The 14,438-nt window shown below is 46.1% G+C and overlaps 1 protein-coding gene across 3 annotated transcripts in view; it reads right to left on the bottom strand.

Moving 5' to 3' along the window:
* Positions 1 to 14,438, bottom strand: part of Kcnq1 (potassium channel, voltage gated KQT-like subfamily Q, member 1) — a 331,994-nt gene that overhangs the window by 166,058 nt on the left and 151,498 nt on the right. For all 3 annotated transcript variants that reach the window (XM_005384206.2, XM_013514208.1, XM_013514209.1), the window contains one exon: positions 8,637 to 8,757. In XM_005384206.2, coding sequence (XP_005384263.1) covers positions 8,637 to 8,757 — 121 coding nt within the window. The remainder of the gene's footprint in view (positions 1 to 8,636; positions 8,758 to 14,438) is intronic.

Here is a 14,438-nt window from a genome sequence, read left to right as displayed (position 1 = left end):
GGCAGAGCAGCCTGGCTTTGAGGCTGATCCTGGATTCCCATCTATCTCTGTCTCTTTTATTTCTCTTCCTTTCCCACTGCTTTCAAGATGGCACCCCAGGTTTCTCATGGAGCTAATCAGATCTGACAAATTTACAGTCAGACCTCCTCTACTAGCTAGCTAGTCACTGCCAGAGCTGCCAAGGACTTGTACCTCAGCTGTGGTCCCTGCCTAGGATGTTGTACTTGCCCTATCTCTAGAAGATCTGTTCCTAGAAAGCTTAGTGAGGCCACCATGAGAAGCCACAAAGCGGGGCCACTCTGCATTGTAAAAAGACAGGTCAGCTTTGCCCAAGGCCCTTGGCCTCCTTCCTGGTAGTACTATGTCTGTGGTTCTATAGAGGCTGAACTCACAGAATTCCCCTTGCAGAAAGTAGCTATAAAACACACATGATCAGTATCCAGGCCATCCCATTATGCACAGCTCCCTCCTGTGCCAAGGATCATAGAAGCCCTTTGTTTCAATGCTTCCTCATTGCTGACCTCCCAACCCTCACGACTCCAGCCTGTCTTCTGCCAGAGACTCAGGCTCCTGTAAGTGAGAATATGTCTGGGAATGAGCCCTGCTTCTGCCATCATCTCCTGGGTGACAGCAGTCTTTTCGTTTGTGAGGCTTCAATTTCCTTGTCTAGGATCCTGGGTGACTGACCTCGGGGATGCTCTGTAGCCTCTAAGTCTGCGAATGCTATACTGCTGTCCCATCTGGCTGCTGCCCTCTTTTCATTGGTTACTTATGGCTTTTCCAGAGACAGAGGCAAGCCACATTGATTGCCCTGTCACATGCAGGGTTAAGGGGAGGCAGAACACATAACCCATCCGGCTTCTTACTCTGCCTAAAGGTGGGTGCCAGCATTGGCCCAACTGTGATGAGGACAAATGACATGCACCCCAGGCGTCTGTGACTATCACAGAGCACAGGCTTCTTCTCACTTCTTCCATACTGTGTGGCTACCCTGCCAACTTCCCCTGTCACCATCTGACTCCAGACCACCCTAAGACTTGAGTCCCAGGCCTCTAGGTACATCATGTTAAGGACAGTGTTTGATAGCCCAATCTTATTTGTATCCCATGGAAACTCATGACTTGGCAGTTTTAATTAACTAATTAAAAATTTTTTTGAGATAGGGTCTCTCTACACAGTTCCAGCTGGTCTTAAACTTACTGTGTGTCCCAGGCTGGCCTCAATGCATGGCGATCTTCCTGCCTCAGCTCCCTGAGTGCTGGGATTATAGGTGTGTACCACCATGCCCAGCTTATTTTTGATTTTTTGAGACAGGTTCACTATGTAGTTCAGGCTGGCCTTGAACTGTCTATGTAGCTCAGGTTAGCCTGAAACTTGTAGCAGTCCCCTGCTTCAGCCTCCTGAGTGCTGAGATTACAGGTGTGTGCCACCATACCTGGCATGACCTGGCAGTTGTAGAAGTTCTCATGCCAAATAAGGGATGTCCCCACAGGGTCTGTCAGTGCAGCATGCCATTTTATACTGGCTAACATTTATCAGGCCTTTCCCTATGTCAGGCATATGGCTGGATACCTTACCCAATCTCCTGGAGTTCTTACACTCAATATATTGATAATATATTCCCAATGTATGCAAAAGGAAACTGCAGCTTACAGAGGTTAGGCAAGAACCCCTGGGGTTGTGTGGATGAGATAATGACCCAAGATCGCCAAGGTTTCCTGGGGACATTGTTCCTCCAGCTGGGGAACATATACCAAACCAAACTGTCAGCTAATAAAAAATAAGTCCGACAAGCTGATCTCTACCCCTATATTGAAAACTATAGGACACAATAAGAAAAATAAAAGATGATCTAACTAAATGAGGAACACGTCAGGCCATGGTTCAGGAGCCCTAATACAGTACAGAGATCTGTTCTCCTGTGCCCATCTAGATGGCCAATGCAACTCTAGGGGACATTTTCCATGAAAGCTGGCAAGTGTATGGTGAGACAGAGGCCCTACAAAACCCAGCCAGTCATGGGGAAGACCAACCAGAGCCTGCATGCCCAGCTGTCAAGATCCGTTAGCAAACTACAGTGATAATGAACTATGGCATTGGCCCAAAAGAACAACTCAGATCTGACCAGTACAACTGAGTAGGGTCCAGGAACAGAGCCCCATGTCGATAGTGAGCTGATATACAGTGGTGCTGATAGTACAGGGCAATGGGGACAGGATGGTCTTTTCAATAAAGGGTGCTGAGTCAAACTGGATAGCCAAGTGCAAGAAAAGCATACTTTGACCTCAGCCTCACATTGGACACAAAAATCTGTTCCAGATGGACTGTAGATCTACATGTGAAAGGTGAGCTAATAAAGCTTCGGAACAAACCAGAGTATCTTTATGACCTTGGAGTAGTCAAAGTTTCTTAAGTAGGACATAAACAGCACTATCCAGAGAGGAAATGTTTGATTAACTGGACCACATTAAAATTAAGACCTTCTGTTCTTAAGACACCATCAAGGGGGGGGCAACATGCAGAGGGGGAGCCAGATTTGAAACACACACACACACACACACACACACACACACACACACACACGGCAAATGACTCATATCCAGGATATCCAGAGTATGTAAAGATATAAAGAACTACAACTTTGTTTAAAAATAAATAAATAAAGACATGCCCCACCTGAAACAGGCAGAAGATGTGGGCGTTTTACAAAGGATGATATATGTGATGAAATAAGAACATGGAAAGGGACTTAACTTTATTACCCATCAGGATTACTACAAATTAAAATGACCATTTGGTGCCAGTGGACATCTACCAGCGTGGCTAAGAAGGAAACAATGAAAAATACCAAGTATTTGAGAGGATGCAGAGGACTCTGAATGCTCAGCTGATACACTGCCAATTGCAGTGTAAATTGGGATGACTGCTTCAAGAAACTGGCAGTATTTATTGACAGTAAATATCTGGCCATCCAGTGATCTTCAGTTCCACATCTAGGCATTTGTTCAGCAGAAACACAACCATATATTTATATACAAAATATCCTTAGCAGCCCCATACCAGAAACTGTCCAGTGGCTATAGGTAGTAGAATAAATAAACAAAGTGCAGGCCAGGCACATGGTGGAGCACCAGATAGCGAGGAGCCTAGTAGAGCCACTGCTCTCTTCGGCCCCTTGGGTAAGACACAGAGAGTCAGACAGAGAGGCACACACTGTGTGATTCTATCTATGTAAAACTCAGGGACGGGTAATGCTAGCTATTGTTGCTGGAAGCTGGGCTTGTGGTTATTTTTGGGGTATCAGTGACAGAAAGTGGGAACCTAAAGGGCATCCTGAGGGTTCTGTTGCTTTTTCTGGGTCTCAGATGGGAGAAATGCATCAAGCTTGCACTTAAGATCTGTGTACTTTGCCCTTTCTGTGTGCTGTACCCTAAAATTACATGTTAAAAAACGAATGCCGTGTACAAGGACAGTCTTCCTTGAACCTAACTAGAGAGATGGACAGGTCAGTGCTGGGCTTTGCCTTTAGCCCCCCTCAAGAGTATGCATCCCTCAAGCCCCCAGAGCAGGTACCCCTGGAGCTCTATCTTTGGCTTGCTCTGTGACTCAGTCTCCCCTTCCAGCTCTAAACAGAGCATATACAAGGGAGATGTTTGGGACCCCTTTCCCAACAAACACTAGGAGTGTCTCTTATGACACCACTAGTTTATTATATGGGGGTCCCTTTGTTCTGCTGCCATCTCTGGTGTGGATATCCTCTTCATCATATCCTCTAGTGTTGCCTGTCTGACCAAGGACCTGAGCACCATTATGGCCTGGAGGCTGCAAATGGTGAGGACTGAGGCTGGCCAAGGAAGTGAGAAACCTTGCTGCTTTCCCTCCAGGCAGTGTAGTTCCCGCCTCAGAGCAGCAGTCCCATGAGGCTGCTGCATCCTTCTCACGTGCTCAGATGGAGAGAGCGAGGCTCGGAAAGGTTAGGGGGCCAGCGGGGGCTTTCTGCAGCTGGGCTGTTGCAGGCTGGGAGCCAGATTGAGGGCATCCAATTCCCAGTCCTGTCTCGTTCCCACTGAGCCACTCTGCCTCGCTTTTAATTTAATTAAGAGAACATTTAATCCCCTCGTGCATTTCAGAGACGGGTTTGAGCCTGGCCGGGGCTGCGTGGGGCTCTGCCGAGGATCCTGTGACTCACACAGCCCCTGTACAGCCCTCCCGGCCAGGCTCCCAGGGGGCTTCCTTGGCACCTTGTGCAGACAGAGGTGGTCTGGAGCCTCAGAGGAGACTGGTCAGGGAAGGCAATCTGGTGTTATGTGTTCTTGGCATGCTCCTTTCCATCTCCCTGGCCACTGGATCCAGCAGAACCTTTCAGTCCTTTCTCACCAATGTCTACAGGTTGAAAACCCAAGTGAGAAATGTGGGTGGTTACTGAGGTCTACTGCTCAGTGCCCTCCAAAACGTCCCAGGAAAACTGGTCCCATCGTAAGAGCTACCCCACCCCCGCCCCCAGTCAATGGAGCTGAGTTCAGGGCTTGACTTGTGACATCTGCCTCTATTTCCAGAAGGCATGGGCTAGCCCTGGCCTCACTGACAAATGCAGAATTCAAGAGACATTAGTAGTGATGTAGATGAAAGCCAGGCCACAGTGGCCTCACTGGAAAAGAGAAACTTGAACGTCTTGGCGTGAGATTCTGCAGGGTCCAGGAGAAAGTTGAAGACATGGAAATTCTAATTAACGCACATGGGGCTGGTTTTGCTCAAGGATTTTCGAAGCTGTCATGTCGCAAGAGACTGGGCAAGCACATGCTCGCCAGGGAGGTGCTGACTGTCACCTGGTGGGTTCTCTGCAGTGCCTTAGTCTGTAAGCTCACTTTCTTTCTGCTTTCTTTCCACCCCTCTGCTTGGCCACACCATCTCAGTGGACAGGGTGCCTCCTGAATGTCCCTTATGGGGAGGGAGGTTGAGAGGAGGCTCACCTGTCCAAGTGCTATAACAGGAGAGATGGATGGGCCAGGGACCAACTCATAGACCCTTCAAGAAAACCGTATGATGAAGCAGGGCCGAGCCACAGGATGCTGGGTGCATGGTGGGCTTGGCCTCTTGGTCCATCCATGTTGGGTATCCATATGCAACTAATCAGCCAGATGTGTGGTTCTAGGCCAGTCCGGGCTGGCTCACCAGCTGGGGAGAGGCAGTGAAGGAGGATTTCACAAATGTGGCTGTGGGAGAAGTACACCCAGGCCACACCCTCACGTCCTCGAGCTTGGAGGTGCAGAGCTTTGTGCCCTGGGCGCTGTGTCAGCATGTATGGGAGGCACCCACATCTCTTTCTTCATATCCTCAGGCAGGGCCAAGGAGGTGCTCTTTGCATGGGTTGGGGTGTGGCAGCCCTGAGGCTTCTCTGTGTCTGGAGTTTGGGGGATAATGCCCTGCGTCCTTCCAGTCCTGAGCAAAGTGGTTACTGGTATTTAGGACCTTGAGAGCCAGAGAAGGCCATAGCTCCCCAGACTGGAAGCACCTAGGAATGGGGTCCTTGAAGCAGGGACAATGGAGCAAATGCTGAAAAGATGTTAGGACTCTGATGGCCAGATGAGTGACAAGGGAGTTCCAGATGACAGGATACCATATGTAAGGCATAAGGACACACACCAGAGTGTCTGTATTCCTCTCCTACTGTCCTGCCAGTGACCCTTGATGGGCAGAGGTCAGTAGTGGTTAGAGCAGGATCCTGGGAACTCATTTTGGTTATTGTTGGGGTATAGGGTTCTCCTTCTCTCATAGAAGTCCCCCACATACTGCCAACAGTGGCTTCTATCTCTATTCACTCCCAAAAGTCTGAGGCAGGACTTTCAGGGGAGGAGTCAGGCTCAGTGCTTGGGACCGAAAGGCTCCCTCAGCCCTGTCAGACCCAGGAGGACAGAACTGGTAGAGAGGTGTGTGTGAGGCTGAGGGCACTCGAACCGGCAGGGGCCTGGGGGCTGCATGTGAGCTGCCGGGGCTTGCCTACCGTGCTGGGGCTGGCAAAGCCATAGGCCCCCCAGCATTCTATGCTGCAGTCCCTACTTGCCAGTGACCCCCTAGTTTTCACCAGGCCTGCTTGCTGGCTCCTTGCCCCTCAAACTACCACTGGCCAACAGGCCCCGGAAAGAGGAGCTTCGCCCAGACCCAGGGACCTTCCCGTAATCAAGGCTGTGGTGACCTCACCTCCCTGGGGCCCTGCAGGCGGGGAGAGCTTGAGATGGAAACAAAATGTGTCTTTATTTATGCTTTTAATTTGAATTCTGGAACTGGCCCAGCATGGTAATACATTTAACATCAGTAAAATACTGAAGAAAAATAGATCTGGCTTTCGGCAACCACCTCCCACCCATTTTGCCCCCTGTGAGACCCTTGTACACATCCTTGTCCTCTGCACGCGCATCAGGGCACGTTCCCATCTTCCTAGTGCAGGTCCATGAGGCCAGCTGCCCACAAGAGCTGTGTTGCATCCCTGAGCAGCTGGAGCCTAGTTTAATTAGGGGCATCCATCACCAGGCATACTGGGTGGGAGATGGAGGAGCGTAGCCCAGTGTGGGCACACAGGCCTGGCTGCCCCTGCCCCACAGGCACTTGGGCTCTGCGTAAATACAGTGGCCACTATGGCTTGCCTGTTCCCTCAGGATGGGGTGAGGGCTTAGCTCTAGGGGCATCTGGGCTCCAAGTACTCACACTTTACTGTACCTGTGTCCTACCCTCCCTGCTAGGACTTCTTGGAGGGACGGCACCCAACTCCTGAGGTTTCAGATGTCCAGATCCCTTAATGCCTCGACGCTGACTCTAGTCAGATCACAACCTGTTGCTAAAACCTTGTTCTTCCCTCTCCCAGCCTCCACCAAGCCTTCCTTCCCTGCAGAGGAGGTCATGGCTGTGCCAGAACCCAGCTAACAGTAGAAGTCCCAGAGGCCCAGCAGTACAGCTTGAGAAGGGCTTATGATGTGCCAGGACCACGGAAGGCAGAGGCCTTGAGTTCTTCTGTCTTAAAAGGGACATGAGAAACTGCCTGGTAGCCTGGGCCATGAGGCCACACTTGCTTGAGGCTGCCTTTAGATTGGCTGGGCAGCCTCTGGCTCTAGAGGGCTCAGAATGTGCTAACGGCAGCATGAGTAGTCTTTGCCCTAAAAGGAGCAATTGCAGGGCAGCTGTAGGCTTGGTGATGGGCCACATGGGTCCCCAGTCATTCACCATTCCCTGCTACACCTTCATGTGTGGTTTGCACAGGGCGCAAGAGCTGGCAAGGCCTCACGATCCCTGGCTGTGAGAATAAAGCACAATGCTCTCCAATAGGAGGTGAGTGGCCAAAGGACAAGAAAGGATAGGTTAAGTGGCCTCGTGAGGCCTAAGTGGCATCCTGGCGCATAATGGGATTCCCAGTGTACTCTTGGATGATGCCACTCCTGAGTAGGTGCCCCATCCATCTCACACATACCACCAGCCACTTTGGGGAACTCTAGTCTTCATCACTTTGGGGTCTCCCATGCCCTGGACTTGACTGGGAACCTGAACAACAGTCAACCATCCTGTGAGCCTGGATGGCCTGGGGAGATAGTGGGCAGATTGTTTGGTCATAATCACACCTTAGGACAACCAGTGCTCCCTGCAGAGTGGCCTCACTTTGGCCCTCCACTCTGCCAGTCTCAGCACTGTGAGTTCCAACTTCCTTAGTCACCTATAAGACCAAATCCACACCTGGCTGGCAGCAAAAGCAAGAGGTCCAGGGCCTCACTATGACGTGGTACACATGATTCACTCAGGACAATCTCCTGATCCCCCAGAGAATCAGAAGAACAGAACAAACTAGAGAAACCCTGGTAAAGCAATGGAAAGAGTCCCAGCAAGCAGCCCTCAGAAGGACTGAGAGCGTGGCTCCCACATCCTCCCACAAAGACTCTTAAGGAAACTCCACCATGGGGGTGTGGCCAGAATGGGCCCAGTGCCCCACTGACCCCACTGCATGACTGTCACCACTGGGTGCTTGGTTTGGAGCACTGAGTCACACATCACAGGGGAATCACACCATGGCTGGGCACCAGGGATTGGCCTGGTGATGCCGTGACGGCGGGGGAGGATGGCATATATCCCAGGCCAGCTGTGCCTCAGGGGAGGCCAACTGGAAGGCGTGGAGAATTAGCCATTTCCTCCACCTGAAGGAGCCCCTGAGGACAGCAGCGGCAACTGGCAGACAGCACCCGGCATCTGCCCCAGAGCTTTGGCCAGGGTTCCATGGGGAAATGCTAAAAAACAAAGTCGACTCTTTCTGGGGTTGGGGGAGGGGGCAAGGGGAGAGAAAAACAATCTTCTCAGACACTCAAAGCATGAAAACAAGTAGAAAATGATCAGTCTGGTTTTCCATAAGTCAAAACAGGAGGATCATGTTCCCAGACTCGGCGGGAAATGCCCTTGTTCTTTCCTCTTCTGCCTGGTGCCTGGCACTGGGGCCAGGCATGGCAGCTGGTGGCTCCAGGTTCCTGAATGCAGGCAGTGGGTGCTGGGTGAGTAGACACCACCCTGGCACAAGAACAAGCCTTCCTTACCCCTGCGCCAAAGTGTCCCCTCTAAGCCCCATGCCCCTCTAGCCCAGCCTCTGTGGGCGAGCGGGCACTCACTGTGACACGTGGGTGATGGGGGCCAGCAGTGTCTCCCCTTCCAAATCCAGGTCCTCGGCGAAGCTGTTGGTTCTCAGAAAGTGGGCTGGGCTCACTTCCAGCAGCGTGGGGCTCTTCCTCACTGTAGAAAGTGTGGGTAACAGCACATTAGACCTCCACTTGGGGCTTGATGATGAAGGGGCCCCAGAACTTTCTTGCAGATGCCCACCCTCACCTCTGAGACCTGTGGATGCTCAGGCTCAGGTGAGAAGTAGACGTGGTACCCAGAAGCTTCAGCCTCAGGCATTGGTGTGAGGTAGGTAAATGTTTAAGATGGCCCCGAGTGCCTGAGACCTCAGTGCCCAAGAATGGAAAGGGTCAGTGAATCCTCCTCAGTGTGGCAACTGCCTGGGGCTGAGCTCAGGATTCCAGGACTCATCCTACTTCATGTTCTGGTCTCTCCCCAGCTTCCTATCTGACATTTGTTTGGGTCAAGAATAAAACACAGATAACAGGCACAGGTCTGGTTGAGACACTGGCTCCCGCTGCAGATGCAGTTATAAACTGATAGGGATACAGGCCAGGGCAGTAGGACCCCTGCACCTAGAAGTCCAGGGCTGCCTCTTTACTCTGGCCATGATGCCCCATCCACTGCCTATACCCTGAGCGAGGTGGAAGAATTATCCCAATAGGTGGCTTCATACTTGTATTCCTGGGCCCTTCAGTGACTCTGACACAGGACCTCAGAGGACTGATCCCTTTTGCATTCACTCTCAACTCAGTAGTTCTTAACTTATTTCAGCATATAAAGTGCTGCAAAAGAATTCAGTACTCCTAAGGTGAGGAATGATTGATTCACAATAACCCTCATCTTCCATTGTCATCACTGTTAACCTCTAGTTGTATCCCTAGCTCCTGCCCCACTCTGCTCATTAGAGTACACAGGCTAGACATGAATTGCTTTTTATACGTGCAGGACAGCTCTGGTTGTATCAGTTTGTTCCTATTACTCTGCAACACACTCATGTCTTCCTCTAGGTATGTCCAGATGGAGCTGATGATCATTTTAATAGTTATACAATAGTCCATAGCTTAGTTCTACCAGAATAAATTCATCCACTGTATGGAAATCCAGGCGCTTTTAGCTTTAAGACACTTCTTCAGGCAATGATGCAAGAAATACCTATCTTTATTTATAAAAGGTGATGTACTGGAGCAAAGCAAGAGGGGTGTGTCTTTGTTTTAATAGATGTTGTGATTACTTTTCTAGTAAGTTATAGCAACTGACACCCCCCTACCAAAGTCCCCATGCCCAAACTGACTGTCAGTACCCTTTGTAGGTCCTGTCAAACATGGGCAAAAACTGAAGTCTGTTCTCATCTTCACTTGTACTAAATGTCTTCAATGGGGTTGGTGGCTGTTTGGGTTTCCTCTTGGAGAATTGCTTTTTCGTATATCTGTTGTTCGTTTTGCTTGTTGCTTTTTAGGAAACTTTTGCATATTAGAAATAGTAACCTTTTGTTATATAAGGCATAACTATCTCAGTCCATCTTTGGTCTTTTAACCTTAATTATGTTGTTTTTATCATAGAAAATGTCTTTTTTTTCTTTTACAGTGATACATCTTTGCTTTATGAAAAAGGAAGATTTCTCCATACCTAATACAACTATCTCTTAAATTTATTCTTTATGTAAATGTGTCAATATATGTGTATTTGAATGTATGTATAAATTTTATTTATTTATTTTTCTGGTACCAGAAATCAAACTCATCACCTCACACTTGCCAGGCAATCGCTGTGCCACTGAGCTATATCCCCAGTCCATATGTGTAAATTTTAATAAATTTAACATTGCTGTCTAATTTGAGAGATGGTCAACAATCATAAAATAAAAATGTAAAAGGTCATATATACAATCTTACTAAAAAAACTAAAGTAAAATGTAAAAGTATAAAACTTTTTGAAGAAAACAGAAAATCACTGGGACCTTGGATTTGGCAGAAAGATTCTAAATACAATAGCAGCAGCTCGACCAGAAGACAGAAAGAATCAACAAATTGTAGTTTATCACAATTAAAAACTTTTGCTTTGTGACAGACTTTCAGTGGAATGAGAGGACAAACCACTGATTTGGAGAAAACATTTTCATCTCACTTCTTGAGTCAATGACTATACCTAGAATATGTAAAGAATGCTTACAATTGTACAGTAATAAAGCAAACAGCCCAGTTTTTAAAATGGATTACAAATAAGCATATGAAAAGGTACTCAAGCAGCAACAGTAATCATTGAAGATATACAAGTTAAAACCACAATGAGATACTACTACAACCTTATAAGAATGGCGAAATTTCTAAAACTCAAAACCTAACAATACAAAACACTCACCAGGTTGCAGAGCATCTGGACTCTCACATGTTTGTGGGAATGTGAAATGACACAGCCACTTGGGAAAACACTTTGGCAGTTTCTTAATCCCTTTCTCAGATATTTACACCATCTGAATATTTATATTTGTAAAAACATATACATAAGTATGTGTAGCAATTTCACTTACAATTGTTGAAAACTAGAAACAACCAAGATGTCCTTGGACAGGTGAACAGATAAACAAACCATGTTGCATTTGTTCCAGCCACGCAGTGGAATACCACTGAGCAATACAAAGAAGTGAACTGATGATTCACGTCACAACATGAATAAAACTCAAGTGCATCTTGCTAAGTAATGAAAGAAACCAGATGCAAAAGCATTTGTGTTATAGGATTCAATTTCCAGGGCATTTTCTAAAAAGCAGAAATTATGGGACCAAAAACAGATTAATGGCTGCTAGCAGTTTGGGGCAGGAGGACTTCAAAAGTAATTCCTCTTTATGATACTGTGGTGGTGGATGTATAACTTAAGGCATTTGTCAAAGCCCACGGAACTGTAAGTTTCCAAGTGAATTTTTCTATATATGAATGAAGAATCAACCAGAAAGTTGGAGGTTCTTACGAGGAAAACAGATTATGACCAGTGGGTTATTAACTATGTTACAAATGTTTGACATAGCATTGAAAGGACAGGTGGAAAAGAAGCTGGCCTACTGTTGCTTTCAAAAACAATGTTTTAAAAAAAAACAAAAAACAATGTTTTTTGACACTGAGTAGCTAAAGACAAAAGAAAATTACTGATACAAACACTATATACTTTAAGGTAAGTTTGTTTCATACAAAGGTACTTCCTGTACATCATCGTTTATAAATAAGTAAATATCCTACATAATGGAGGCCAGGGCTGGGGCCAGGAAATCAAGGATGTACACTGCAGTCAGAAACATCAGTATTAGGGTTAGATATATAGATGCTGAGAGAAACAGAAATATGGACAACATTGTATACTCAGAATATATATATTATATTTCCTAACTCCATGCTGAGAGGAGGTGGAAACTGACACCCTCATAGCAATAAGCAATAATAGGTGCCCACCTCCTGTTTACTCTATACCAGGACTACTAAATTCTCCAATGTAAAGAACCAAGACTTTCTGGACAAATGGGTGATCCTAAGGCTTAACACCAGGAAAATATAAAATGGATCTGAAGTATTGTTTAGTGCCAGAAAGGAAGGAAACACAAAAATAAACATAAAAGAACGATGGGGCATGTCAAAGGGACACATACCAAACAGTGGACAAAGCTAGAATAAGTTGAACAACAAAATAAGAATAGTATTGGATTACGACAGAAATACCTGAGTCCATACTGATAAATAATTGAAAAGAGAGTGGCAAATCTTACTTACTAAAGAGCTGCAAATAGTAAGTGTAGGAAGACTGAAGAAAATAGAAATACACAACAGTAATATTTGCTGCAGGAAAGATCTATGAATGAATACTGAAATTAGTAGGTGAAACTTCAAGGAAGAATTTCAAAGTAACTCCCCCAAAATATGTTTTAATTTACTGCGGTACCGCTATTTCTGCGGTAGTTTCAAAACATGTTCATTCTCTGATACCCTCATTGAAGAACGCAGAGCTGAACTCGATATCTTTCACTGTGCGCTGGGGTTAAACGACTTGCTTCTAATGACTAAATTACAGAAAGGGAAAAATAGTTCAGATACAATGAAGGAACGCGGCCCCCACCACCTTAACCACATGGCTGTGATACAATGAGAAAAACATCCTGCCTCTCCAAACCCATAACCTTAGTCTAATCCTGGGAAAATTTAGACAAACCCAAACTGAGCAACACTGATAACTGACCAGCATTCTTTACAAGTGTCAGCCTCATAAAAATAAGACTGAGTAGCTGTCACAGATCAGAGAAGATTAAGATCTGCTACCATAAATAAAGTTAACGATGGATCTGGATCCTGGATCAGAAAAAGGACATTAGTAGTTAAACTGAGGAAGTAACTGTTGCTTGATAGGGTTGTATTAATGTTAATTTCCTAGTCCTGCTCAATATATCAAGGTTATGTAAGATGCTAACATTGGGCAAAGCTGGTGAGTACAAAAGAATCTTAAGTATTTAAAGATATGCAAGGACTATGGAGAAAAATATAAAACTTCACTCAGAGACACTGAAGAAGACAAACAATTGGAGAACAATGCCTTCATTCCACTGATGAGAAGACAATACTGAAAAGATTCTCCTTAAATCTTTAATAAAAAAAAAAAATCCCAAGGTTTGTGTGTGAGGACCTTCTCAAGCTGATTCTAAAATTTACTTGGAAGTGTCAAAGGCCAGCAATTGGTGATATTCAAGAACTTGTTTTACCAAACATTAGTACTTCTTCCACAGCAATAATTGTGAAGAATGGTGCTGAGGCAAGAGAGACTGACAGGCTTATTGGACAGGGCTGAGCATCAGGAGATAGTCCCCACACATGGACACTTGCAGTATTTCAGTGGTCACCTGTATATCACTGAAGAGAATGGACTTTTCAATAAAATGTTCAGGGGCAACTGCATATGCACATGGGAAAAACATTAAACTGGACCCTTAATTTCCTCACACGACCCACCAAAAACTCCTTGGCATTCCAGGGGATTGAAGATCAGTTATGAAAAGCAAAACTAAAAAGCTTATATGATTGAATATAGATATCTTTATAATCTTGGGATTAGGGAGAATTTTTTAAAACCAAAAAATAATAACCATAAAGGAAAAGATTAATTAATTTGATTGCATTAGAGTCAAGACCTAATCATCAAATTACATTTGAAAGAGTGAAAAGATAACCACAAAAGAGTAATACCACAAAATATAAAGAACTCCTACAAATCAATAAGAAAAATACAAGGAGCCAAATTAAGAATGAGCAACAGACAAACAGCACATCCTAAAAGAGGAATCCAAGAGGCTGATGAGCATGTGGAAAGGTGTTGTGCCTGACTAGCAATCAAGGAAATGTAAATAAACTCAGGAGCTCATGGTCCATGGGGGCCAATGGCAGACTTCCAGCAGGAAACTGCGCAGACATTACTTAGCTGCAGCCGGGAGAAGGGCTCTGAGTGAAGGGCTCTGTGCCCATGACATCCTTGGAGAGACCAGGCAAGGACTGGTAAGCCTTGAGGAATGTGTGCACATTCAGAGGCCCACAGGTCTGGAACCTGGTGTGAACATTTTACCGCCCCCATTTTAGAGACTTGGGGCTGAGATTCAAGTACCCTGGGTTATATTATACAGTTGTCAAGTAAAAGAGCTAAAACTTCATCCAGGATTCAAATGTTCTTTTGGAAAATAAGAAAAAGAACACAAATACATATTTCAATGTCTGCATCACTTGTATACACAATGAAGAAGCGGCTGCAAGAGGGGCCTGCTTTACAAA

This window comes from Chinchilla lanigera, unplaced genomic scaffold (genome assembly GCF_000276665.1).
Source record: "Chinchilla lanigera isolate Chin_1 unplaced genomic scaffold, ChiLan1.0 scaffold00021, whole genome shotgun sequence".
Lineage (NCBI taxonomy): Eukaryota > Metazoa > Chordata > Mammalia > Rodentia > Chinchillidae > Chinchilla > Chinchilla lanigera.
The sequence above is the reverse complement of the archived record's forward strand: the minus strand, read 5'-3'. Positions and strand labels throughout refer to the sequence as shown.